This window comes from Microdochium trichocladiopsis (genome assembly GCF_020744255.1).
Source record: "Microdochium trichocladiopsis strain MPI-CAGE-CH-0230 chromosome Unknown B0I36scaffold_9, whole genome shotgun sequence".
NCBI lineage: Eukaryota > Fungi > Ascomycota > Sordariomycetes > Xylariales > Microdochiaceae > Microdochium > Microdochium trichocladiopsis.
In genome coordinates, this window is record NW_025763552.1 from 2,059,649 (window position 1) to 2,086,120 (window position 26,472).

The window sequence follows — 26,472 nt, forward strand, 5'->3', positions numbered from 1 at the left end:
AGACTATCACGGCCCAGTGGCCCGGGCAAGGTTCAGAATCCTGTCCATGAACCCCCCTCTGATGCCACTCGCTGCTGCCGCCGAGCCCTCCCGCCTGATATCCCGCGCCGTCCACGTTTTATCCCCCGAGAGCGCCCGCAGCCCTTCCCGGAGGATCTTCTGTGGTGCGCCGGGCTTGCAGATATCGCCCACGCGGACCATGTTGGCCTCCATCTTCTGCCCTCGTCGTACATAAACCTGCACAATCTCGTCGTCGCAGGGGCGGTCGAGGTGGATAAAGGTTGGGTCCAGGTCCGAGTCTTCGTTCTCTCCATCATCGCCATCGTCGCCGCCGCCTTCGTCACCATTCGTCGGATTTGCTTCTTGTGGAGGACTGCCCTGTGCCTGGCCCGAGGATCGATCATCCGCTGCATCCTGCTGAACACGGAGAGTGTTGCCCATCTGCTGCGTGAAAGACAGCGTCGAGATGCTGTATGACCACACGACGAGAACAGCGAGATAGACGGCGAACGGCTCGATGAAACCGCCCGTGCTGTACCGCCGGACGTGCCACAGGACCGCGCCAGCGTGGATGATGGACAGGCGGGCCTTGAACTGGTCGATGATGGCCCAGCGGCGAATGTTTCCAAACGCATCATCGAACGACTTGTCACTGCGCTGCTGCTGCTGGGTCATGCCCGCCGCGACGGTCTGGATGTGGCAGACAGGGCTGAGGATCAGGAGCCGCGAGAGGTGCAGGTGCAGGATCGTGGGATGCTCGAACCCGCCGGCCCCGGCGCTGATCATGTTGGCGTTCCAGTGCAGGACATCGAGGCAGTCGCATGAGCTGTTGCGCCACCTCATGACCATCGGGTTCGAGGGCGGCCAGGTGGACTCTTGCATTTGAGACGCGGTGCGTGCTTGGGCAGCTGCGTTGGGCGTCCAGGATGGCAGCATTGTGCGGTGGTGATAGAGGGCCTCATCCATCCGGCGGCACACGGCATAGGTCAGGAGGATCTTGGAGAACTCGCTCAGGTTCGGCGGCAGCCGCTTCTCCATGTAAAGAATCTCCAAGGCCTCGGGCACCGTCACTGTGTTGAAGGTCAGCGACTGGGAGGAGCTGGCAAGGTCTAGAAACTAACCTGTGGTCAAGCTTTGATTTGTGAGACTGTCAATCGTTGGTCTTTCCCATTGCTCCTCCAAACATGGTAGTGGGCTTTGGGCATCATATAGACGGAACGAGGGGCGGCAGTCGAATTCAGCGGCTAGCATAGAATCAACCAGCTGGTCACGTCAGCATTGTGAAGCAGAAGCGACAGGCATTGGTGGACATACCCAGAACATGAATCCCGTGCGCAACGCCGACTGAGCGGCGACCCATGTTTCCATATGCGGTTGCGACCCGTCGATGTTGGGCAACTCAGTAGACAAGAGGCCCATGGTGCGGCACTGCTCATTGAGACGATGTCGACATCCTATCACCCGTCGTCTTTGAGCTTTGCTGTCGCCGCCGTGGGCATGTGCAATCAGGTAGAGGAGACTGGCCTGTAGTTCCAGCAATATGTCTTCTCGAGACCTGTTTCTGTCGTCAATGTCAATGTCTATCGTGTTGCTGGAGACGATTGCATCTAGCACAGTCTCCAGTGCCTTTTGCGCTGGTGCCTCTTCCGCGTAGCTAGCACCTATCGCTGCCACAGCCAGAAGCAAGAGCCAGCCACGAGGAGGCACAAAGCACGACGAGTTCTTCCTCAAGAACGGGTACGTCGGATGGAACTTGTCAAAATACAGGTCCACGAAACGCCTGATTACGTCGAGGGTCGGCAGTGCGGCTATATCGAGGACATCAACCGAGTTCTGTGCGTGCTGAAGGACTCGGTGGCGCATGGCGTCATAAGCAGCGTCAGAAACCAGGACGCGATTGTCACTCGGATGCAGCGCGCCTGTGCTAGTGGCAGTTTCGCCATAAGTCACGGACGTCTCGCCGGACAGTCGACGCTGTTTCTGAAGCCTGCCGCCAAACGGCTGGCGACCTTCAGCGCCATCGACATACAAAGCCCCGTCTCTCGTCTTGGCACTTGCTGTGCTGTGGCTGGGCGTGCGTGTGTGGCTCGATGGCGAAATGTCAACCTGTGGTGTGGAAGGTGTCACAGGCACGAAAGCCACTGGCGACACGGCAACTGGCCAGGGAACGGGTTGTGTCGCAGTGGCACTGCCTGGCGGAAATGTCCAGACGTCACTGGCAAAGTTGCAGCTGCCGTCCTGAAACGGCACCATCATGTTGTTCCACGAGATGCCATCCTGGAACTGGGGTGACAGCCAGTTGACTGACGAGCCTACACCATCATTGATGTCTCTCAACGGCTGGTAGTCAGTGGCACTGTTGTAGCTGTCCGCAATGGGTCGCAGGAGTCCGTTCGTGTTGGCGTAGCCTGTTTCCTGCGTCCAAGGCAGACCCTGGGAGGCAGCAGGCTGTGGTTGTGACGGCGCTGCTGCATATGGAAAGCCAACCTGCCCGGCCAGGGGTATCTGCTGCTGCACCGCATCCTGGCCAGAGTAAGCAGAAGCCTCGACAGGTTCCGGTCTCGTCTGCAGTGTGACATTCTCGGGCGTCACATTGTCCTGCTGTTGCTGTATGCTGTCTGCAAGGCTGGTCTGAGCGGGCGAGTGTGCCGATTCGGCATGTGTCGATCTGCTCGTGGCCGGATACATGCACAGCGCTTCCAGGCCTCGATCACGGCATCGTTGACAGGGGAGGTCCTTGGAGCATCGCACGCGAGAGGCCGCGCACTCGGTACATGCACGGGCAGACGAGCTAGCCGCCGCCCGTGGCGGATGCCGGTGGGCCTGAATGTGTCGATTCAGAACATCCTGCCGGGAGAAGGACTTTGGGCACTGCGGACACCGGTACGGCTTCTCGCGCGTGTGGGCCCGGACGTGACGGGCAAGGTGCTCCTGACGAGCAAATACGGCCTCGCAGAACCGGCAGCGGAAGGCAGCGGCACGCCGGGGGCCAGTCATGGTGACTTGGAGGACTCGGCCATCGGGTGTGCCACCGGAATGGGGATTGATCCTGTGGACGAGGTTGTTGAGACAGAGGAGCGAGGTCGCAGGAGAAGCGGAGGTGGAGGTGGGGGAGGCAGCTCGGGTTCCCCGTGGGCCCCAAATGCTGATGATCGTCCCTCCTCCCCACCGGAAGAAGTGCTGCCTCGTTCCCGCTTGAGTTCTGGCCTGTGGTGGCCGCTCCAGCAGGGGTTGCCGTAAGCCAAACCTTGGCTTTGTTTCTGGTCCTTCCGATGGGGCACGCTTCGCTCGTACCCCAATCCGTAGAGCACAGTGGATAGCTCGCCTACCAGGTTCCCTACCCCAGCTTTACCCCAGATTCCCCACGAGTCGCCGCGTGGCGGCCTAGTGTGTGGTTGGACAGCCAGCCAAGCGCCAGCGTCGTCAGCAAATGACACAATGGGGACCTGCTGATAATAAGAGGTTCTCCATGTCCCTGACAACGGAGGTGATCGTCGTGCTCACTGCACTGTCGCCAGCGTTATTCCAGGGCGATCACATCATTATCAACTCGTCCATCACTCCCAGACACTAACTAGCCGTGACTCGGACCAGAACCACAATGGACGACGAAAAGGTGGCTCGCGTGAGCGAGGATGAGGCGCGTCGCGCCAGCGTCCCTGCCAAGGACGTCGCCTTTGCCAAGCAGGCCGCCGACGACGAGCACAATCTTGGGTTCCGCGAGGCCGTCCGCCGCTATCCCAAGGCCGTAGCCTGGTCTGTCCTGGTGTCGACGGCCATCATCAGTCAGTGACTTTGACAGCTGTGCTTCCATTCCACCAAGTTCTGCTGGCTGACTCCTGCTGCAGTGGAGGGCTACGACATTGTCCTCATTTCGTCATTCTTCGCCCAACCCTCCTTTCGCCAGCGCTACGGCGAGTACGACCCCGGGACCAACTCGTACCAGATCTCGGCCTCGTGGCAGAACGGACTGTCCAACGCAGTCTCGGTCGGAACGATTGTCGGCGCCTTTGCCAACGGTTACTTCACCCACAAGTTTGGGTACCGCAAGGTCCTGCTTGCCTCCCTGGTCGCGATCTGTGCCTTCATATTCATCTCCTTCTTCTCGCCCAGCCTGCCTGTCCTCCTCGTCGGCCAGTTCCTCTGCGGCATTCCGTGGGGCGTCTTTGCAACCATGGCGCCGAGTTACGCCTCTGAGGTCTGCCCGATGGCGCTGCGCGGCTACCTGACGGTGTACGTCAACCTCTGCTGGGCGCTGGGCCAGCTCGTCTCCGCGGGCGTGCAGTCTGGTTTTGCCGACACCCAGGGCGAGTGGTCGTACCGGGTGCCGTTTGCCATCCAGTGGGCCTGGCCCGTTCCGCTTTTCGTCGTCCTGTTCTTCGCGCCAGAGTCCCCCTGGCACTATGTGCGTACTGGCGACTACGAGAGTGCAAAGAGATCGATCGCCCGCCTCAGCTCGTCACCCAAGCCGGGCCACGCGGAACAGCAGCTCGCCATGATGATCCACACCAACGAGATCGAGCAGATGATAGACGAAGGCACGTCATATACCGACTGTCTCCGAGGTGTCGACCGCAGGCGGACCGAGATCGCCTGCATGGCGTTCGCCGCCCAGCCGTTCTGTGGGTCCGCCATGGGAGGCTCGCCTACTTTCTTCTTTGTCTCTGCTGGCCTGCCGGAAACCATCAGCTTCCGCATGTCAGTTGGTGGGCTGGGGATCGCCTCGGTCGGCACCATCGTCTCATGGTGGCTCCTGCGCCCCTTTGGACGACGGCAGCTCTACCTCTGGGGTCTCGGTCTTCTCTCCGTCGTTTTGTTTACTGTGGGCTTTATCTCTGTCGGTGCGGGCGACTCCACTAGTGGCAACTTCGCGCAGGCCGGCATGATGCTGGCGTGGCTCGCAATCTACTACACGACCGTTGGCCCAGTGTGCTACATCATCATCTCGGAAGCGTCGTCGACACGACTGCGCAACAAGAGCATCTGTCTCAGCCGCATCGCCTACTACGTCGCCCAGATCATCTGCAACGTCATCAACCCGTACATGCTCAACCCCACTGCGGGGAACTGGAAGGGCAAGACCGCGTTCTTCTGGGGCGGCTGCACGGTGCTGTTCTTCGTCTGGACCTTCTTCCGGCTGCCCGAGACCAAGGACAAGACGTTTGAGGAGCTGGATATCCTCTTTGCTCGGAACGTCAAGGCGAGGGACTTTGCCAAGTGCCAGGTCGATGCTTATGCTGAGGATGATGCGCAGGCCATTACCAAGAATTGATGAGACAGTGAATTGAGGAAGTGGGCTGTCTTCTCCTTGGTGTGATGTTTTTGTATAGGCTGAAGGAGGAGGTCAATGCTATTATGCAAGATATAGAATTAAACCCCGAAATTCACATATCATTTCACTGACTGCCATGCTCCAGAAGCTACAATGGAGGCAATCTGATCTCACGATGAACGATCCGGGAAGCCTTGCCGTGCTGGGTGACTCCCAGCACTTCCCGAACGTTGCATCTTCCAAGATAGTGAATGCAACGGTTTAGGGCCCAACTCGCCCGAGCCCATGCGCACCAACCACACAACGTTCCCCGCGACATGTGAAGGTCTGTGCCTGAGGCCACAGTCCCGAGCAAATGTCACGGTGGAGGACGACGGATTGCGGGGGTGGAGCCCCCCGGATCGGCACTTTAGCGCAGTGCGGGGCAAAGGTCACAACCGTCCCACCGGAGCCGTCGGGGCTTCCATGCGTCGTGACTCGCAATTGCTGCCCGTGACGGCTGCTCTTACGACTGGTGGACTGATGAGATGGCGGAGTTGCTGATGTGAAAGACATCTTGAAGATCAGTTCATTGAGCATATCAGCCTGTGGGTGGCATGGTGCTACGGCAGAAACAAGGACTTACGGCTCCGACCTCTCCAACTTTTACCCCACCGGAGCCTAAGCACTAGGCACTGGCCGGTAGTCATGGGGCGACATGCGGAGTACACAATGCCACCCTGGTCCTGCGGCACCGGATTCGCACCGTAGTTTCGTGAGCCAGAATTGCCGTGATGCTGCTAGCTCGTCCCTGACCGTTTCCAGGACCACCAGGAGATCTGCACTGCCGCCATATACTTGGCCCAGATATAGCACGTGAGAGCCATGCAAGGGCGAGCTTCCTGTTTGGCGCGCCTTCTACCCGAGGCAAAGAAACTTGGACTCGTCGTTGGAGATGGAGCAAGTCTGGGGAAAGGGCGATCAGTCGCAGGGGTCTTCGTGGGTATATAATGGTGATGCAGTGATTCAACTGCTTCGAGACGAAAGACTCAGTCCTGCTTCGGTGCTTGTGGAGAAGACAAGATTTCTCTTGCTAGGAAATCCCCAATATCGGCCTTGACACGGCGCAACCGACTCCTGTGCCGCCCGATACCGGTCCCGCGCGACCTGCCCTTGCCCAACATTCCACCTGTGGCTGTTCCCGCTATAAATTCATCACCATGAAGTCTCTCACCCTCTCCCGCACCGCATCCACAGCCACGGCTGCTATCCTGGCAGCAATGGCAGCCGCAATGCCCACCTCCTCTGCCCCTGTGGGCCACACAGACCGCCAGACTGTCGCCCCAGCTATTGTCAACCTCACCACGCTCACAGGCCGCGCAACCTGTCTCGCATCAGGTTTTATTTACGGCTGGCCGGACAACGGCACCTCTGCTTCCACCGCGATCCCTTCCTCGCTCGTTACCGGCATCCACTTCCGCGCCAACCGTGCCGGCGGGGCTCAGCTCCCTGCGCCCGCCCTCGGCTGGGCCGCAGGCGGCTACGACGGATACATTGGCCGTTTCGATTCGGCGCTGTCCAACTATCGCACCACGAGGCTGTACGGCGGGACGTTCATACTGCTTCCGCATGATCTGTGGGGTGCAGACGGGAAGCAGGATGGATCGTCGATCTTCCCCGGTGACAATGGCGATTGGACCGAGATGGAGGCATTCTGGACGCAGGTGGTCAAGGACCTGAAGGAGAATGATATGCTGGAGGAGCTGGTGATTGATGTGTGGAACGAGCCCGACATCGACAGCTTTTGGGATCGGAGCTGGGAGCAGTATCTAGAGTACTGGACGAGGGCGGTGCGTTTGCTCAGGTTCGTGCTCCTCTCATATTTCTGTGTCTCGATGGTCCCTTGCCAGGACGTTGCGTCACTCCAGGGGCATGTGGCGGCCGTATATCACAAATCACGGTAAAGATCGTTCTATCTCTCTCTGAGCTAACATTCTACTCCCACGTCACAGAGCCGAACTCCCTGGGACGCTTCTCAGCGGCCCCTCGACTTCTGCTTCCCCCCGGATCCCAACGTCAACTCAATGGTCCTCATACCTGGCACTGCTTGCGGGTGCCGGCAACGACACCATCCCGGACATCTACGCATGGCACCAGCTCAGCGACCTCGACACGGAGCCCGACGTCACCATCCCGACGTTCCACTCGCTGCTGGAGCAGTACGGCCTGCCGCCCTCACAGCACAACATCGACATCAACGAGTATGCCTGGCCCACGGAGCAGAACCCCGGCGCATCTGCGTGGTACATGGGCCAGCTGGAACGAAACGAAGCACGAGGACTGAGAGCGCATTGGGGTACCGCTTCGGGTCTTCACGACAGTATGGCAAACATGATTTATCCTCTTCCAGTGGAGGAGGAGGGCCAAGGGATCGACGGGAGTAATTATAAGAAGAATGGCGAGTGGTACGTTTATGACTACTACAAGGCGATGTCGGACGGCCCCGATACGCAACGGGTCAGCACTACTGCATCGGGGGATCGCAAATTCGACCTGTTTGCGACATCTGACGGCGCTGTTGTAAAGTTGTTGGCCGGGACAAGATCCGTGGATGGCGATTACGTAATCCAGGTAAATGGGCTGCCGGCCACAGCGGGCAGCGAGGTCTCCGTGCGTGCGATCAGGTTCGATTGGGCTGGGCCTGTAGCGGATACTGGTCCATCAGTTGACTTGGGAATAACGACTTATCAGGTCGAGGGGGGCTCGGTACGTCTTCATCTTGCCCACCCCTCTTAAAACTTAAACTTCGAAGATGTTTATTTGCTGACTCGATATTCGTGCGTACAGCTCACTATTCCTGTCCCTGCAAAGAGTTCGATTGCGTATGCTTTCGAAATTGAGCTGGCATAGCCAGCTCAGTCTCAGGAGCACGGAAGCTGCTGGTTGGTGGGGGGTCTGGCGTGCGTGAATGGCGCCTACTAAACAGGTGAAGGTCGATGAGCTACGGGCTCGTGACTGACGAGACAGAAGCAAGGTGCATCCTCAATGTAAATAATCCGCTGACATTTGCTGTCATGACTGAATAAACGTTGTATCACCCCAAACAAGCTGCGGGAGGTGCTCACTTTAATCATTGACTCTTGCCCTTGATACCTGCTCGTGGACCAAGCATAGCGTGAATGTAAGCTCTTCGCGCAGGCCTGGTGCATGTTCTTCTCGCACTCTTGACCATTTTCGTGTCAGATTCTGAATTAAGGGCTGTAATCCACCACGATACGTCGTCTGGTGACCTGCTTTCTAGAGTTTGCAGTGCTTTCGTGAGTGGGCCATAACTTTGTCAGCCACGTCATAACGCTAGCGGGGCTTTTACTTAATCAACAACTGCAACACAGAACCACATATGTGGTTCCGTTAGACAGGACGGCATAAAAGCACACATGGTCGCCGAAGAACGAAATCCTCAATGAGATTTGAGGTTAAATACAGAAAGCCACGCCAATCTTGGATGCAGACTCTTTATTCACTTGTATCTTCGAGCTTCAGCAACAGGACAGCCATATCTCCCACAAACAGCACAAGCAGCTACTATCCCGCCTTTAACGTGATCACGAGCTATGGCATCAGCGCGAATCCTCGTCCTCGGCGCCGGCGAACTCGGCCTGAGCGTCTTGCGAGCTCTGTCGTCTCACCGTTCAAGCGAAGCCGAGGACCGCAATCCGGCCCTTGCAATCCTCGTCCGCGAATCATCTCTGACGTCAAACCCCTCCCTCTCCGCCGAGCTCACTGCATTAGGGATCACCTCAATCGAGACCGCAGACGTGGTGAAATCATCCACGCAAGAACTTGCGGCGATATTCGCCAAGTACGACACCATCATCTCGTGCAACGGGATGGGTCTGCCGGCAGGGATACAGCTAAAGCTGTCAGACGCGGTGATCCTCTCCACTCAAGACTCGGAGAGGGGAACAAAGAAGAGGTACTTCCCGTGGCAGTTCGGCATGGACTACGACACAATAGGCCGCGGCAGCGCCCAGGATCTGTTTGACGAGCAGCTCGCGGTGCGGGACTGCCTGCGCGGCGACAGGACAGGACTGGTGGACTGGACGATCGTCTCGCCGGGCCTGTTCATGAGCTTCCTTTTCCGCCCGGACTTTGGCGTCGTGGACATCCCGGGCCGCACGGTGCGCGCGCTGGGGAGCTGGGACGAGAAGATTACAATCACGGACGTGACGGACATCGGTGTTGCTGTCGCCGAGGCGGTCTTCCACCCTGCAGAGGACGATAACAGTGGGCAGCATAATGGATCCGTGCTGTTCATCGCAGGCGACACCCTGAGTTATCGCGAGATTGCGGACCTTGTGGATCAGCGATTCGCCACGGACGGGAGGGCACAGTTTGAGCGGCAGCTGTGGGATGATGAGGCGTTGGCGAGGCAGAGGGAGGTTGACGGCGACATTGTCATGTTCAAATACCGGTCGACGTTTGCGAAGGGGAAAGGGGTAGCGTGGGAAAAGGACGACACCTTTGGCGCTAAACGAGGGCTGAAAATGGTGGACGTTAAGACGTATCTGGAAAGACTGGACGAGAGGCACGTCAAGGAATAAACAAGAATCGTGAGGTACAGCTAAGTGGATATTCTGAGAACGGACACGACGTGAATCGGACAAATGCATGTAGAAAGCAGCTGACCCAAAGAATTAAACCCTTACCGTCACATCTTGATATCAATATGCGCTTCGGCGCCGCTTCCCTACAGTAGTCTCTCCACCCAGGCTGGGAGCCCATCTTTCAGCCTTATCCGGCTCCGTCCAGATTTGCTGGCCGCAGCTCCAGGCGCCTCCCGTGCCCGCCTGAGTCTAGTCACTCCACCACTGCTCGCGATTCTGATGTGCTCGTCGCTCATTGCCTGGTGGCGCGCTTGCCCCCAGGATAGACTTGACATCATGGGAGTCATAAACCACGCTGACGGGTACCGGACCTCGGACTATCTCATGGCCACTAATGGCAGGACATAGGACAAAGCGATCGGCTCAACTTATAGCTGATGAATGGGGGAAAATACATGCACACTTGCCGGTTTGTTGCTGCTTTTCTGGATTATACAGCACGGAGCAATCGCAAGCCGACGGGGTGGGTCTGCTTATGAAGGCGGTTGCCACCAGAAATGGAAGCATGTTCCGAGCATCCACATTCTGCGCTAGCTCTATCTACCTGTGATTCGACAGAGAAGTATTGTCTGCGTACAAGCCTATGCTCCGACGCTGATTCAAGAACGATGTGATCACCGGGCCGACTCGGGCAGTGCCTAGACTTACCAGATGCCAGCTCGTCCAGAGGAAACATCAATTCCACACGTACCGCTTCTTACTCCACTATACGACAGGTCTTTGTCAGCCTACCGCTACGATTGTCAGTCAGGTACACGAACTTCGACTATAAAGTTTGCCAGGCCCGTGTCCTTCATCGAGCAATGCGTCTGCTTCGAAATCACCAGTCCAGCTCTTCACAAAACTCTCCAAGCCGCACTCTATCCTGGACGGTCCACGCGTCATGTCGTCCGAGCGCATCCTTGTCCTCGGCGCCGGCGAGCTTGGCCTCGCCGTCATCCGCGCGCTGTCTGCATACGTTAAGCGCGGCGGTGCCGCAACGAGAGCTACAATCTCGGTCCTGCTGCGCGAGTCGACCCTGACGGCAAGGCCCGCTCTCAGCAGGGAACTACATGCGCTTGGCATCAGCAACATCGAGACAGCAGACGTGGCCGCCTCCTCCGTGGAGGCCCTTGCGCACTTGTTCTCGCGCTACGACACCATCGTATCCTGCAATGGACTAACTTTGCCGCCGGGAACACAGCTCAAGCTCGTCGAGGCTGTGATTCAGTCCGCCGGCGTCGCGCTGGGAGAAAGGGGAACGGAGCAGCGTCAGCAGCAGCCGAAGAAGAGGTATTTCCCCTGGCAATTCGGCGTCGACTACGATACCATCGGCCGCGGCAGCGCCCAGGACCTGTTCGACGAACAGCTCGCCGTGCGGGACCGGTTACGCTCCCCGGTCGCCGCTGCTGCTGGAGTCGACTGGACCATCATCACGACTGGGCTGTTTATGAGCTTCTTGTTCCGCGCGGATTTTGGCATCGTCGACATCGGCGCGCGCACGGTCCGCGCCCTCGGAGCATGGGACCAGAAACTCACGGTGACTGATGTCGCCGACATCGGGGCGGCAGTGGCGGAGGCGGCCTTCTATCCTCCGCTTCCAGGACAAGGATGGGATGGCGGGAAGGCGGAGGAGGATCAGAACGGACGGGTGTTGTTCATCGCGGGCGACACGCTGAGCTACGCACAGATTGCAGATCTTGTGAATGGTCGTTATGCTGCAGACGGGGGCAGCACGTTTGAGCGAGTGCTGTGGGATATTCCGGCGCTGGAGAGGCAGAAGGACAAGGACCAGAACCTGTTCATGTTCAAGTATCGCGCCATGTTTGCACGCGGCAAGGGCATCGCATGGGAGAAGGCGGGGACTTTTGGAGAGAGACGGGCCTTGAAGATGACAAATGTCAATACGTATCTGCACAGACTAGACGAGGAGGGGCAGTTGACAGTGTAAACGAGGGGTGCATGGACGGTCAGCTCCCACGGGTTGTGCTACAAGGTCGTTTATCCACGCAGTAGTCCAACTTGCTCGATTGATCCATGGACAGAGCCTTGAACTTTGCAGACGTGCCAAAGATCAGATCATCATCCCAAACTCGGCATCTCTATCTTGCTAAGCTCTCACTTGTCCTGGGGATACACCGTGCCTCCTTGCTGCCGGATGGAGTCCATAATCTCCATCACGCGCACCGATTCTGCCCACGGCATGACCGAGCTCTCCTTCCTGCCCGCCGCGATATCCAGCGCCGTGTTGTCCGCCTCGTAGATGAATCCTTGGTACGGCTTCAGCGGGTACTCGTAGCTGCCCAGAGGCTTGGGCTTGCTCCCTGGCGCCACACCCACCCACTTTGGGTACACGGTGAACTTGGTCGGGTGGCTGGGTGCGTTGCCCTCGACCTCGATGAACCCTTCGGTGCCCTCGATCGTGGCAAAGTGGTGGCCGGCCCCGCGCTGGGTGTTCATGGTCGAAGTGATGACTCCCTGCCGCCCGCTGCTCGGGTACCTGAGGATGGCGGCCGTTGAGGTCTCGACGCCCACGGTGGGCTCGAAACTCTGGCTGGCCAGGACGACGGGCTGCTCGCTGCTCGTCTCGAGATCCCCTTGCCCCTGGGCGCTGCTCTTGCCCTTGAGCCCGCCCTCCGCCGGCGTCGACGGATCAAGCGTCAGAATCGCCCAGGTCAACGAGTAGATGCCAATGTCCAGCAGCGACCCCGCGCCCAGCTCGGGAATCAGGTGGCGCGAGTTCTTGTCGAGCTTGCTGAAGTCCAGGCCCATGCGGAAGTCGCAGGCCGTGCGGAACACGTCGCCAATGACCTTGTCGTCGTATAGTTGCTTGCGGATGTCGCGGATCAGCGGGCGGTGGCGCAGCCACATGGCCTCGGCGACGTAGACGTTCTTCTCCCTGGCGAGGGCAAACACCTCGCGGGCCTCGCGGGCGTTGATGGTGAAGGCCTTTTCGCAGAGCACGTTCTTGCCGGCGTTGATGGCGTTCTTGAGGTCCCGGTAGTGCAGGCCGTGCGGGCTGCCGATGTAGACGCAGTCGACGTTTGGGTCGTTGTAGACCTCGTCGTAGCTGCTGTAGAGGGTCGGGTTGTGCTGGACCGCGCCAGTGTCGGCGTCGGTGATGTACTTTTTGATAAAGTCCTTGCCCTTCTGCTCGCTGGACGCGCCGATGGCCTGGATGACGTGCTTGGCCTTTGCGTCGGGCCGGGGCGCGACGAGGTCGGCCACGAACCACGACGAGATGAGGCCGACGGCTGGGAGGAGGGAAGTGGTCAGCTAAGGCGCTTGTGGTCGAGGAGATGGTGGTGATGTCACTCACTGATTATGCCCCAGCGGCAGGTGGGAACTTGGCTGTCAGACATTGTTGTCGTTATTCTCACGGAAATGTTGTGCTCGAGGAATTTGGTAGACCTGTCCAAACGAAAGGCGGTTGTGGCTTTGAAGTAGGGCGACTACTAGCTCGGTAAGACGACCGGCTAAAAACAACCTCAGCCTCAAAACTCAATATCGTCATTGAGGAGGGCAGTGCGGGGTTGTGAATGTCCACGACCCTTGAAGCTGCTGTGGGGATCTCAGATACTCCACAGTCGCCGACTGCGGAGAGACCAGCTGGGCATTACATCAGCGAGGGGGTGGTCAAGCCAGACTGGCAGAGACTGTTGGGATGGTCAAGAACTACCACGTCTTGAAAATGGATAGCAGCACGAACATGACTGTGGTTTGTAGCACGATTCAAATCAAGAACACGAAAGAGTGCAGCTCGGCAGGCACGACACCACGATTAGTCGAAAGATTTGCCCTTCAAGGGGAACTTTCACCACAGGAGCGCTGTCCATTCTCAACGACGAAAACCAAGCCGTGGACAAGGGCCACGAAGTTATTGGAAAAGAAAATAAACAAACAACCGAGCAGGAAACTTCTATCCTGTCCTCACACGATATAAGCTGTCATGCCGTAAAGGCGTGCTCCACCCCGAAATGACGCTCGCCTGCCCAGAGCCTGTCCCCAGAAGGTGACAAAGCCTGCCACTCACCAGGTCCCCGGGTATCCACCTTTCGCCGCACTCCGGCTGCTCCAAGACTCCACTTATGTCCGTATCGCTACAAGTCCGCAATCCTGCGGGTTGCTCTGGATACATCGTGACCCCATGCTTAGCAATTCGTACAAGAGGTGGTTGATGGAGTGTTGGCGCAGACACAGGCTGAGAGGTTTGATCTCTCGGAGAGTACAAATAGACATGAACGCGCCCATCTGCTTGACGAGATGTTCTCAACCATCACCGAGCCACAGCAACAGAGCAGCGCCCACCAAGTGTTATATCCTCTAAACAACACCCCAAACCTCACCCAACATGTCCAAGATTCTCACCGTCGTCGGTGCCACTGGCATCCAGGGCAGTTCCGTCGTGGCCGCGCTGCTCAACAACCCGACCTACACCATCCGCGGTGTCACTCGCAACACTGACAGCGACAAGGCCCGCGCCCTGGCCGCCCAAGGCGTGCAGGTCGTCCAGGCCAACCTCGATGACCTCGAGTCCCTGAAGCGTGCCTTTGACGGCTCGCACGCCATCTTCGCCGTCACCAACTTCTTCGAGCCGCTCGCCCTGACCAGCGACATCGCCACCGCGATGCGCACCGAGACGCAGCAGGGCCGCAATCTCGCCGATGCGGCGGCCGCCACGGCCGGGCTGGAGCACTACATCTGGTCTTCCCTGCCCAACTCCTCGGAGAACACAAAGGGCCAGGCAGACGTCTGCTACTTTGCGAGCAAGAACGCCGTGGACGAGCACATCCGCACCGACCTGCCGGAGCTCTGGGCCAAGACGACGCTCGTCTGGTTCGGCTGGTACGCCGGAAATATGGGGTACCCTCTCTTCACGCCGCACCCGCTGGCCAACTTCGACCCCAGCAGCAGAGACGTCGTGCATCTGATCAACGTCCCCGGCGGGACTCTGATTCCGATGCTCGGCAGCACGGCAATCAACCCGGGGCTCTTCGTCCGCGCCATCCTCGAGCAGCCCGCCGTTACCTTGCCGGGCAAGGCGGTCGCCGGGATTGTCGAGTACCTGTCCGTGGAGGAGCTCGTCGCGTCATACGAGCGGACCAGGGCCGAGGCAGCGGGCAAGTCGCCGGGCAAGACGCACGTGATCGAGGTCAGCGATGACAAGTACGCCGAGATGTGGCCAGTCTGGGGCGAGGCTCTCGGTACCTCCCATCGTTACATGGAGGCGCTGCCTGGCCAGTGTATGAGCAGCGTGCACGGCGAGATTGAGGTGTTGCACCGGGGGGACCTTGCCGGGCTGGAGGGGTTGGTGACCACCGAGCAAGCCTTTCGCGACATGGCAAAGGCAACGGCTGTGTAGGCTAGTTGGATCAACAGGGTTGCCCCTTATGAGTTTTGAGAGCCTACAAGATTCTCCTTTCACCTTTGTAGACTAGATCCGGGACAGATAAGACATACGTTACAGTTTCTATTCGTGCATGTCATGCTGGACCAGGACGGGGCAAGTCTGTGAGGCGTACGCAACTGGGGTGTTTATCATAAAAAATATGACCATGAAAAGCCGCGCTGGCCTCTTGCACGCCCGCGAATTGCCTTGCGAATGCTAAAGTGTCAAACATGCGGCTTGGTGGACACAGTCAGTGGGAGGATCGAATCGGATACCACCGATAAACCCTGGCTCCCGCTGGTGGGGGCCGAGGTCCCGGCTTATTGCTGTGCTCCGACTTCGATTTCTAAGCACACCGCTCACCTCTTCGGCGGGCCGCCACCGAATGCGCGAATCACACCATGTTCTGTAGCAACAAACCGTCGTGATCATTGCTCGGCGCCCACGAGTCCACAAAACAACATGTCCCTGCGCAGGAGAGCGTGCAATGCTTGCCACACTGGCCGGCGGAAGTGTGACCTTGACCTGCCGAGCTGTGGATCCTGCTGTCGGGCTGGAAAAGACTGCCGCTATCTGTACGCCCCCATCCAAAGTACGTTGACTCAACTACCCCGACCAGAGCGGGATGGTCACGCACATGGCGACTCTGGGGAGTCAGCATCAAGAGCTCGGCATCATGGGGTGGCGGACGTCGCTGGGCGACGAAAACGGCAGGCAAAGGTGGCCTCGCGAGCAAGGCTCAACACGATACTGTCCTCAGCAACGCACTCCATGGACGCGGCAGACTATGTCCCGGACTCTGGTGGCATGAATCGCAGTTCAAGGTATCGGATCGAAGTATCCTCGTTGGCAGGGATTGATAGCTCGGTTACGGCCGTCACTGGCCATTCCGAACCCATATCGCCAGACTTTGAAGGCGAACACCACCGCCATGAAGCAGTCTCTGAGACAGCGCCTTGCTTATGGCTGGACAGTAGCATCGATCTCAACCCAGACTCATCACCCAGCAGAACGAGTGACACAGACCCATTCTCGGGTGTGAGCACAGGCAGAACTGCAGCAGGCTCACCTTCATCACTTCCCGCCACCAACGATACTCCCTCTACAACATCAACTCGACGAAGCTCTCCGCAAATGGCGTCTCCCAAGCCCTCGGCCCCCAATTTCGTGGGACCCCTCGGCATCCCGCAGCCTGTCGTGGGCAGGACAGAAAGCTGGCGATGGGCCATTGAGCAGTTCAAGTCGCTGCCCCGCGAGTTTGCACAGCGCGGTGAGACCATCTTCTTGCCCAAGCATCTCCACTTATACAGCCGACATGATGGCGACCGCGGCGGCAGCGGAACGGTGGTGCCTCTCCCACGGACCATCAGGGCTGCGCTTGGTGTTGCATCTGCGTATGCCGTGGCCGGCGAGGACAACAGGGACATGCTCTTCCAGATCGTCAGCGCAGAGGTCTTGGAGCTCATGCTGCTCCTGACGTCCTCTGCGAACGGGGTAACAGAGGGCCCTTCTGTGCTGGAGGAGCTGGCCCAGCTTCAGGCGCTGCTGATCTATCAGATTATCCAGCTGTTGTGTGGCGGGATCGAGCAGCGCGTCATGGCCGAGCAGCAGCGCGACATCACGCTCATGGCGGCGCTCCGGCTTGTCCGACGAGTCAACCGGACCACGTCGAAGACCGAGGGCGGCGGCGGCGAGTCGCACGTGGAGCAGGACCAGAGCTGGCACGACTGGGTTGTCGCCGAGTCGGTCCGCCGCACGGTGCTCCTGCTCTTCTGTCTCTTCACCATGAACGACGTCCATCGCCACGGCGTATGCCTGGCGTTTGACGCGCTCTCGCAGCTGCCCGTGACGAACCGGAGTGATTTGTACTGGGACATGGCCGAGGCTGAGTTCTCCCGGGCACAACATGAAGGCGGTGACGAGAAGACGAGCCGTGGCAAGCAGACGGTGCAGTATGCACGTTTCACCCAGGGCTGGTTGGACGCCACACCTAGACGGCTTGGTCGCTTTGAGACGATGGTACTGGTCATGTGTAAAGGTCTGGATATAGTCAAAGCGCACAGCCTGCCCTAGCTGGCCCGTCGAGGCTCCATGTCTGGGACTGCGGGATCACATTTTCTGAAATATCCTAATGGCGGTGGCGAATTTCTTCTCAGGCCGTGACTAGCTTGTCCGATGCAATGAAACAAACGGCCCACAGTAGAATCCTGCTTGCAAATGACGAATCCGCGCATAGGATCATGTCCGTATACTGGCTCGTGATGAATACGTAAGCGGATCTGACAGTTACATCCCCGTCGGGATCCCCCCTGCCTGCCAGTCAATCCTTCTCCGCCCAGACACTAATGGACTCTTTCTGGTCCGGCCAGCGTGTTCCTGGCGGACGACAACGCCGCGCACGCTGCTCGGGACATGGCATTTACAGAGGCGTCGGGTTTCAGGTATGAGACGAAGCATGCACAGAGGCCTGGATGCCTCGCTCCCTACCGCGTGGCACTAGTCCGAGCTCGGGCAAAGATTGCACAAAGTAGCAGTAACCTTTCCCGTGTTTGATCCGAGCGGGGTTCCGGTTCCGCAGGGGGGGGGGCATAGTGGCGTTGGCTGCTTCGATCGCGAGCTGCCCTGGCCCATGCTTCTAACCTCCGCGCGTTACAAGGTTCCAGATCTCCCCGTCAGTGCCGCATTGGTAAGCGCAAGGCCTCTGGACCGCATTTATAAGCGACATCTCGCTATATAACAACAGGACAGCACGCCAGAGTTGGGAGTCTTCCGCGAACAGTCCCACAGCACTCGCAGACATGAGCAGCTCTATCCAGATCAACGACCTCTTTGGCGTCGACGGCCTCGTGGCCGTCGTCACGGGGGGCGGCACTGGTAAGCGCGCGGCCCTCTCTACCGTTCTCGAGACTGCTACAACTCAAGCAGGAGGCTGATCTCAACTCGCATCAAGGCATCGGCCTGATGATTGCCCAGGGGCTCGAGGCCAACGGCGCAACAGTTTATATCCTCGGCCGGCGGCTCGAGACGCTGCAGAATGCCGCAAAGACAGCTGTGAGCTCTTCCTCACCCCGCGGCCGCTGTGCGCCTTAGAATCGCACGATGTCGCCATCCCATGTCAAAATGGCATATCGACAGGGCGCCATAACGCTCCTCAGTGGCTAACCAGGCACCGCATCCCCACAGAAACACGGCAAACTGATCCCCATCCAAGCCGACGTCACCTCCAAGGAGTCTCTCCTGCAGGCCGCCGAGCAGATCAAGTCCGAGCAAGGCTTCGTCAACCTCGTCGTCGCCAACTCGGGCATCACCGGGCCCGGCGCGGCGGGCTACCCCGCGGACCCGACCATCACGCAGCTCCGGGACCTCATGCTGTCCTGGGACACGGCCGCGATGGTGCAGACCTACGAGGTCAACGTGGTCGGCGTCATCACCACGATCGCCGCGTTCCTCGAGCTGCTCGACGCGGGCAACAGGAAGGGCAACGTCGTGCAGAAGAGCCAGGCCGTGGCGGTCTCGAGCATCGGCGGCTTCAGCCGGAGGGCGTTGGGCGGGTACACGTACGGCAGCTCCAAGGCGGCGGTCATGCAGCTGATGAAGACGCTCTCGACGGCGTGGACGCCGTTCGACATCCGCGCAAACGTCATTGCGCCCGGTAGTAAGTCCTGTTGTTTGTTTTCCGTGTTTATTTCGTCGTCCCTGGGCCATGTAGACCATCCATGTGCATCCCTTTGAAGAAGAAATGAAGGCAACGTCCCTTCGTTTCAAGGGATCAGCGCGTTTATCGAAATCCGTTCTCCCGAAGCCCCTGCCCTGCCTTTGGCTCCGATCCAGCACTCCCTGTCGACCATGCTAATCAATCCGTCTCCCGGCCCTTCCTCTAGTCTACCCCAGCGAGATGACAGGCACCATCGTGAAGACGCAGGAGGAAAATGGCTGGCCGAGAAGCGTAGTTCCACTGCAGCGTGCAGGTGACCAGCAGGACCTGGCGGGTGCCATCTTGTTCCTGGCCAGTCGCGCAGGCGCATATCTCAACGGCAACGTCCTGGTCACGGACGGTGGGAGGCTAGGGGTACTGCCGTCGAGCTACTGAGTCTTTTATTAGACCCGCTTCGCCGTTCCCCAGTTTAAGCTTGTATCACTCTTAGCCATGGTTACGTTGTTGGAATACAGGCGAAACATGATCTGAACTGCAACCTGAGAGAAGTTACCGTGGGGCATCACAAGACCAGGGATAGCGCTATTTTGTAGCACTAGTAACGGTAGCTGTCCCTCTGCCGAAGCCTCTCCAGGCCTGAGACAAGCGCGCCCTATGGCACGCCCTAGGGGTGGATCGCAGCAGTCTGTGGGCGCCTCCATCGCCGATGTGGGGGTCCCGTGGCGTGTCCCCATGGCAGGCAGTGGCACGCTCAGAGGTTCTTCGTTATGATTGCTCGGCTTGGCAAGCGGAGAACGTTTCCCAACAAATCGGATGTTGACGAAGCGTGGCAAGGTGATCGCTAGCAGTAACTGTGTGGTGATGGCAGATGACAACGATGACGGCCTCCCCACAGAGCTCGGGGGAGCTGCTTTTCTGACTGAGCTCCATCGAGCCGTGCCTGACGGGGGCGAAAGCAGTCGTCATGGGACCCCTCGCGTAGAGTGACGCGCCGGCAGGCTCCGTTCCTGCAAACAAGATCCGTGACCGGTTTCTGGGTGGCCCGCCAGTAGGCATTAACCTGCCAGGCCCTCCCTGTCAGCAAGCACGGCGCGGGCCTGTCATTCGCTATTCCCGGGCCCTCAGCAGCGATCGGCGGCGCGGACTCCTAGAGCGGGGGCACTAACGGCGCGGCGCAGAAGCCCGATGGCTGCGAAGATCTCGATGTCATGAATGCAATTTGCGAATTGCCCATGGTCCCAGAGGAGGTCCGCCTCCCTGACCTGCGGCCACATCCCCCGCTTTCTCCCTCCTCTCTGAAACCGCAAGTCCTCGAAGGTTTTCTCGGAACGTAGCCAGAACATCTTTTTGGCAGTACAACAGACCAAGCTTCGAAATTCGCCCGGCACTCAAATCACAGTCCTCAAAGTCACCAGCACTCGGCGTTCGGGCAGAAACATCCTCAATCACACCACAGCAGCACGCGTCCATGGAGTACACATTCCAGCCCACCAGGAGAGGCCCATCGCATCGCCGCCGGGGAGTCACGATAAGCACATCGACCACAACGACGGCGAGCCGGCCGCGCCTGGTGCACCACACACCCGCCACGGGCAGCACAATAGACACCACTCGCGCATCGCCATCGTCCTACACGTCAATATCAGATGCAGGCTCGTCGACGTCCTCGACGAATCCCTTTGACACGGTCGACGAAGCCACCCGCCAGTCAGCAACAACAACGAGAACAACAGCAGCAACAGCCCCGGCTAACCCTCTGCCTCCTCGCGGGCAGCAGGAATTGCAGACCTTCGAGGTCCAAGAGCTCGACCCGAGCGACACCCAGGAAACTTTCGACCTGTCCCCTCCTCTGCAGATCTCGGGCCACGGCCAGTTGCTGCTGTGGCAGGGGTGCATCGTGCACATCTACCACAGCGACGACGATACCACCCCTGGAGAGCAGCTGCCACTCGGAGACGGCAAGGGGATCGTGCCGCACGGCGTGTCGGTGTGGTTGGCGGGGAGGCATGGGATGGTCAAGACGCGGGACGCATTGTCGCCCTGAGTAGATGAGATGCAGCTGAAAATAAATGTCGTCAAGCGGATATGACTGTTTATGCTTCGTTTGGGTCCTGTCTTTATGCCACGGCGTCTGTAGCGTCCATCTCGCGGGTATTTTGGCACACGGAAGCTCCGATACCCTTTCTTTATTTTTTGTTTTTCGCATCTCAATCTGCATCATGGCGTTGATAGGCGTAGCAATATATCAAAACAGCACTGGGGCCTCTCCTTTATCTTACAACACTTCTAATTATCGCGCTTCTTGTCAGCCCGTCCTACCGTGCGATAAATGTCTACCCATCGTGTTCCTCGGCCTTTGCAAGGCTGGAATGTCTTGAAAACGCCCCCCAGGCCTACATCTATACACAGCACTAGACCATTACACAATCACCCGGCCCCATGCCCGCTCATCCCGTTCTTCCACCTCCGCCAGGAAAGCGCCTCCTCCCACACCACCTGCCCCGGCTCATCGCACACGGCGTCCAGCCACAGGAAGCGCATCATGCGCGCCTTGCAGTCCAGCCAGGACGACGCCATCCCGCCGTCCTCGGCACGATGCCCGTTTCCGTTTCCATCCCCGTGCCAGTTCCCGTCGCTGTGTACGGGGTACTGGCTGTGATTTGGCATCTGATGCCGCTTGTGCTCGTGGTGCTGCATGTCCTCGGCGAGCAGCTCCACGTACGCGTCGTGCAGGGTCGTGAACCTCGTCGCGATGGCGCCGAGGACGATCGCCCAGGAGAGGAAGTCGTCTTCGCCGGGGATCTCTGGGGTCGTCGTTGTTGCGGTGTGTCCTCTCGTTCCAGTGTGAGCGGCCGACCGTGGTTGCTTCTGTTCATGACCCGGCAGCACCGTGTAGCCCTGCGACGGCGACGGGGTAGGCGAGGGCGAGAGCTGGACCAGCCGCGGCATGTGGTCGTAGCTGTCGTAGACGACGTCTGTGTTGTATTCAACATCGTCAAAGACGACTTCCACCTCGAGCTGCTCGTCGGTCCACGGACAGTCCCCGCCAGCACCGTTGCCGTATTGCTGCTGCTGGTGCGGATGCTGGAGATGCAGCCTTCCCAGGTCCTCGCCGAGCAGGTAGTCGAATCCTCTGACCTGGCCTGCTCGACCGATACCACCGTGGCCGCCACCCGCGACCGCAGACGCCTGATGGAGGTGATGATGACCTCCCTGACTTGAGGTGGCATTCGCTCCACCACCAGAAGACCGCCGCAGGGCTTTGAGCAACGGGAGCATGAGGCCTGCGTGCCGCAGCTTGACCCCGGTGCGCGCGGGCGTCGGGAAGATGACCATGTCCTGGTAAATCATGGCCGCGCGGCGTGACAACTCGCGGAGGACCACGTGGCGCGGCAGTATCCTCTTCCTGCTGCTGCCCTGATCTCCCGAGGCGAAGTGGGTATCGTCTTGCTTCTTCTTCTCGTCGTCATGCATCGGGGTATGCATCCTCCCCAGACGACTGCGGCTGCTATCGGCTGCTGTAGTCGTTGTTGGCCCCTGACCTGAAGACGTCCTTTCGTCACCCAGCTGCTCCTCATCAAGCAGAGAGCCCAGACACATCATCCGGTGCGCCACCAGATCCGCATTGTTCACAAAGAAGTCCAGGCTCCGGGGTGCGCCGCCCCCGCCTCCTCCTCCTCCTACTCCCGCTACTCCTCCCTCGCGCACGAAATGGTCAAAAGCGACAGTCAGCTCGGCCATCACGCCCAGCAGGCCCAGCACCTCGTCCTCGAGCCCCACCATCACGGTCCGCACGACCGTCGCGGTGGGCGAGTACGAGGGGGCAAACATCCCGGGCGTCGTCGGCGCGCTCGCCGTCTCCAGGACCCGGTGCGGGCACCGGACCGCCGGGAAGCCCGCGCCGGAGGTCGTGTCGAGCAGGAAGCGGGCGCGCGGGTCGGGCTGCCAGTCTGGCGTGTCCCGCATGGGCAGGAGGTGGCGGTGGCAGGGGACGCGTGGGGGTCTGCCGAGGCGGAGGTTGTAGAGCATGTCGGCACTGCGATGTGGAGATGGATGTTAGCAGCTGGGCGTCATTACTGGACACATCAGGGAGGGGTAGTGAAAAGGAAGAGAGATGGCTGTAGTAGCGCTGGGAACGGGGAAAGGAGCCACATAGAAAAACAAACTCACGGCGGCAGCACATATCCAAACACGGTCTGGTTCATCCTCGGCAAGCCCCCCTTGGCCTCGACCAGCTTGTACATGGCCGTCATGTGCTCGTCCCGCATCCGCATCTGCCCATAGATGTGCATGTCGCGGTACATGGCCAGCGGGGCCGGGGGGTGCGGCTCCGGGACGGGCGTCAGGTCGATCGAGTCGTGCACGGCGAGCACCAGGATCGCGAGCACCATGCTGTCCGTGGCGCCCGCGGCGGCGGCGGCCGAGGCCGAGGCCGGCTGCACGGCTGTCGAGGGCGAGATGAACGACGGTGAGGCGGTCGAGGCTGGCGAGTCAGCGGCCGCAGACGATAAGGTCGATGCTGGCGAGAGGGCTGCTGCTGCAGCTGGGGGTGGTGGTTGTTGTTGGTCTGGTGGCGAGATGTGGTCGTGGGCTTGCGGATGGTGTTGTGGTTGATCGTGCGAGAACGGGTGGGAAGACTGGCGGCTCATGCTTGCTGCCGCGGCACTGCCATGATGATGCCCGTCCTCGATCAGCATCTGGTGCTGCTGGTCATGCCGCTGTCCCTCGAGCTGCTCCTGCTGGCGGTGGAAGCGGTCAAGCTCGTACTGCAGTGCCTTGAGAGCCTTGTGCTTGGCCTGCAGGCTCGTCGTGAAGGCCTTGCGTTGTGTCGAGCCGTCGGCATACGGAACTGTGAGGTAGTGCGCGGCCGCGCCGGCGATCTGGGCAAACAGCGCCGCGGGCGACTCGATCGTCGCCCAGATCCAGCTTTGGGCCAGTTCCTGCTGGCCTGTCTGGGACTCGCCAAACTTGGCCCATGTTGTCGTCAGAGCTAGTGTATATCAATGTTAACCAATCAGTCCAGAAGTTCAAAGATGAAGAAGGCAGAGTGGTGATGCATGAAAGAGGTTTCCAAGCTGGCTTGAGGGGGAAAGGGGGGGACAAGAAACTTCGGCTGAAAGTTCCCAGCCGGGCCTCCCAGCAGGATATATGCGGTTGGCGAATCAGGGATGCCACGCTTGGAGTGATGACTACAATCCACGTAATCCGCCACACTTCTCTCTCGACAGGCCACCCACGAGGCAGGACAGAACATGGCGCACTATGCTGCGCCAAGAGGCGTTGGACAGGAGCCGAGTACCGGGCCTTGGCCTCCCACGTGGCGTGATCCGGAACCAAGTCCGTGCCTTGCTGTGTTTCCTTGCGGTTGAAAGAAAGACATCGAGCGGGAGGACGGAGGGTGGGGGCACACAGTGATGCCAGGGAACGACGCAAGACGCAAGACTTACCATAGTGCAGCATGAACTGCTCCGAGTGTGACAGGTTGTGCACAGCCAATGAGTCGAAGGGGTCCCAGGAGTCTGCGGAGAGACTCCGAGGGGGGTTGATATCGCCCGCTGTGGCGACAATGGCGCGTGACGAGTCGATGAAGATGTAGTTTTGGTGGCTCTGCTGTTGTTGGCTGTGGTGATCCTGTCCGATGTAATGTTGCTGATGCTCTTGTTGATAGTGATGATGTGTCGTGATCAACGCCGCCTCGAACGGCATCGTCGACGACGACGCGCCAGATATCGCCGAGTCAAAGGACCCTTGCCGTGATGAGGCTCCGTAGTCGCTGTAACCAGTGCCATCACCACTGTAGGGGCCGCCAGCGGTGGCAACATCGCCGCCGGGCGCTGGGACGGTCACATTGGAGCCATCTCCCTGGACAGAGACGAACCGGAATGAGCGCTTGGCCGCGGCGCTGCTCTTGGAGTGGCCCCTGCGCGAGGCATGGGCACGAGCAGCAGTTGTCAGCGCCGACTTGTGTCCACCTGGTCCAGCCGACGACGAGCCGTGGTGGAGGAAGACGAGCCCCGAGGGCGACTCGGTGGCCGGCTTGCTGGATGACGAGGACGACGAGGTTGGCGGTGGCCGGGATGCGCTCGGGGCCCCGCGCCGGTTGCCTCCCGCCATGTGGGCGGCGAGCTTTTGTTGGGCGGCCCTTGCTCGCCTGTGTGTGGGGATGTCGTACGGGACTTGCGGTGATGTTGGACTGCAGCCGACCTTACGAGCCTATGGGTACGGTAGCAGCAGTTCGGGACCTGCGTGCTTACATGAGCTGGATTGGACCGGCCCTGCTGCTTCTTCTGTGGTCCTCGGCAGCGCCGGCAGGGATTCAGTTGGCTGTTGGCGGGGGGGACCTTGGCCGTGGGTGGTTGTGTGCCGGGCCCAGTGAGTGAGTGAGTGGAACGCTGTGAGTCGGCAGCCGTCGAGCAACATGTGGCGCTGGGCGCGCGCTCAGCAGTTGCGGATGAGAAGTCCCGGGCAGGATGTCTGGCAGACCGGGCATGCCAGTATGCGGGACACACGAAGTTGGTTGAGAGTGGCGGTGTCGAGGCTCAAGCTGTTTACCTGCCTGTGGCCAGCCTGGTCGCGGCAAGAAGAGAGAGGGGAGGCAGGCAGGTTGCAGGGGTGACGAGGGCGAGACGGGGACAGGACGGGGGGGACCAGGTGCGACACTGCAGGGGCCTAAGGGCTTTTTGTCATCCTTGTCCCGGGCTGAAGCGGTCTGTCTGCAGACTGGCTGAAGGACCCCTGCCTGGCGATGCTTTCAACGGCTCAGCGTGTTTGCCTGGCTGGACCGGCAACGTTGCTCGTGGCTCGCAAGCAAGGCGTTGGCGGAAGAGGCGCGCAGAGGGGCCACCGGCTTTTTCTCGACGGCGTACCGCCCGCCTGGAAACTGGAAACTGGATGATGCGATTCAAAGTCTTCTGGTCGCCGGAGAAGCCTCCGCTAGTGGACGTGTCACGAGTAGGCAGTTGCCAAATCCGGCCTCTCGCCGCAGCCACAGGTGTGGGAGATGGACAGGTCGCCCAGGCACAACCTCGTGGGATCGCGGCAGTCTCGGCCCCGCCTCGCTCGCTCCCGTCCGCCCGTCCAGTGAGTTCATGACCATGTGCCGACGTCAGTCGAGGGCCCGCAAACTCTAATTCGTCGCCCTACGCCTTTTCCGGCAGCCAGCATCATTCCCAGACAGGACCATGGACCATCGAAAGAGTTCTCGATGCAAATCTGCAGCGTTCTGGGCCCCAGAGAATTGCCCATCATCAGTACCGATAACCGTGAAGCTTTCTTTCGTGGCATTGGGGTCAACGAAGAGGCCTCCGTGGACCAGCCTGCTGGCTCGAGACCCAAAAGTCACGTGACACGCTCGCCCAGCACTCAAGCACCGAACTGGACATTTATGAATGCAATGCCGCCTAGCCTAGCACTGGATTTCACTGGCCTGGCATCCCTTCCGCAAGCTCGCTATAAGCTGGTCAAGTCGCGAATCTGGTTGAACAAGCTCTGACGCGCTCAGGTCGTGAGAAGCCTAAGCGTGGCGTATGCA

The 26,472-nt window shown here is 59.5% G+C and overlaps 11 protein-coding genes across 11 annotated transcripts; 8 read left to right on the forward strand and 3 right to left on the reverse strand.

Annotated features, from left to right (window-relative positions):
* Positions 1-6: 6 nt before the first annotated feature.
* On the reverse strand, positions 7-2,997 carry B0I36DRAFT_387418 (uncharacterized protein; the record flags this gene model as incomplete). The annotated part of the gene is made up of 3 exons (XM_046161173.1): positions 7-1,070; positions 1,122-1,263; positions 1,315-2,997. 3 exons carry the CDS (start codon positions 2,995-2,997, stop codon positions 7-9), a joined length of 2,889 nt encoding a protein of 962 aa, XP_046008584.1.
* Positions 2,998-3,601: 604 nt separating this feature from the next.
* Positions 3,602-5,272, forward strand: B0I36DRAFT_249944 (general substrate transporter; the record flags this gene model as incomplete). Its single annotated transcript, XM_046150514.1, has 2 exons — positions 3,602-3,785; positions 3,849-5,272. The coding sequence occupies 2 exons, from the start codon at positions 3,602-3,604 to the stop codon at positions 5,270-5,272; spliced, it is 1,608 nt and encodes a 535-aa protein (XP_046008585.1).
* Positions 5,273-6,496: 1,224 nt separating this feature from the next.
* On the forward strand, positions 6,497-8,381 carry B0I36DRAFT_165750 (glycoside hydrolase superfamily). The gene is made up of 3 exons (XM_046148724.1): positions 6,497-7,115; positions 7,264-8,017; positions 8,099-8,381. Exons 1-3 carry the CDS (start codon positions 6,532-6,534, stop codon positions 8,159-8,161), a joined length of 1,401 nt encoding a protein of 466 aa, XP_046008586.1. The 5' UTR covers positions 6,497-6,531; the 3' UTR covers positions 8,162-8,381.
* Positions 8,382-9,099: 718 nt separating this feature from the next.
* B0I36DRAFT_332437 (uncharacterized protein) lies at positions 9,100-9,923 on the forward strand. Its single transcript, XM_046155111.1, has one exon. The coding sequence runs from the start codon at positions 9,142-9,144 to the stop codon at positions 9,853-9,855; it is 714 nt and encodes a 237-aa protein (XP_046008587.1). The 5' UTR covers positions 9,100-9,141; the 3' UTR covers positions 9,856-9,923.
* An 878-nt stretch (positions 9,924-10,801) lies between these two features.
* On the forward strand, positions 10,802-11,848 carry B0I36DRAFT_366937 (uncharacterized protein; the record flags this gene model as incomplete). Its single annotated transcript, XM_046159381.1, has 1 exon — positions 10,802-11,848. One exon carries the CDS (start codon positions 10,802-10,804, stop codon positions 11,846-11,848), a length of 1,047 nt encoding a protein of 348 aa, XP_046008588.1.
* Positions 11,849-12,015: 167 nt separating this feature from the next.
* B0I36DRAFT_251178 (putative dimeric dihydrodiol dehydrogenase) lies at positions 12,016-13,259 on the reverse strand (the record flags this gene model as incomplete). The annotated part of the gene is made up of 2 exons (XM_046150594.1): positions 12,016-13,151; positions 13,217-13,259. The coding sequence occupies 2 exons, from the start codon at positions 13,257-13,259 to the stop codon at positions 12,016-12,018; spliced, it is 1,179 nt and encodes a 392-aa protein (XP_046008589.1).
* Positions 13,260-14,248: 989 nt separating this feature from the next.
* B0I36DRAFT_353211 (uncharacterized protein) lies at positions 14,249-15,259 on the forward strand (the record flags this gene model as incomplete). Its single annotated transcript, XM_046157187.1, has 1 exon — positions 14,249-15,259. One exon carries the CDS (start codon positions 14,249-14,251, stop codon positions 15,257-15,259), a length of 1,011 nt encoding a protein of 336 aa, XP_046008590.1.
* A 424-nt stretch (positions 15,260-15,683) lies between these two features.
* On the forward strand, positions 15,684-17,595 carry B0I36DRAFT_332443 (uncharacterized protein). Its single transcript, XM_046155112.1, has one exon. The coding sequence runs from the start codon at positions 15,749-15,751 to the stop codon at positions 17,357-17,359; it is 1,611 nt and encodes a 536-aa protein (XP_046008591.1). The 5' UTR covers positions 15,684-15,748; the 3' UTR covers positions 17,360-17,595.
* Positions 17,596-18,138: 543 nt separating this feature from the next.
* Positions 18,139-19,746, forward strand: B0I36DRAFT_332445 (uncharacterized protein). Its single transcript, XM_046155113.1, has 3 exons — positions 18,139-18,337; positions 18,470-18,941; positions 19,168-19,746. The coding sequence occupies exons 1-3, from the start codon at positions 18,248-18,250 to the stop codon at positions 19,374-19,376; spliced, it is 771 nt and encodes a 256-aa protein (XP_046008592.1). The 5' UTR covers positions 18,139-18,247; the 3' UTR covers positions 19,377-19,746.
* A 432-nt stretch (positions 19,747-20,178) lies between these two features.
* On the forward strand, positions 20,179-21,177 carry B0I36DRAFT_165794 (uncharacterized protein). The gene has a single exon (XM_046148725.1). The coding sequence runs from the start codon at positions 20,410-20,412 to the stop codon at positions 20,983-20,985; it is 576 nt and encodes a 191-aa protein (XP_046008593.1). The 5' UTR covers positions 20,179-20,409; the 3' UTR covers positions 20,986-21,177.
* A 191-nt stretch (positions 21,178-21,368) lies between these two features.
* Positions 21,369-25,055, reverse strand: B0I36DRAFT_366943 (uncharacterized protein; the record flags this gene model as incomplete). Its single annotated transcript, XM_046159382.1, has 3 exons — positions 21,369-22,977; positions 23,112-23,931; positions 24,389-25,055. 3 exons carry the CDS (start codon positions 25,053-25,055, stop codon positions 21,369-21,371), a joined length of 3,096 nt encoding a protein of 1,031 aa, XP_046008594.1.
* Positions 25,056-26,472: the final 1,417 nt, after the last annotated feature.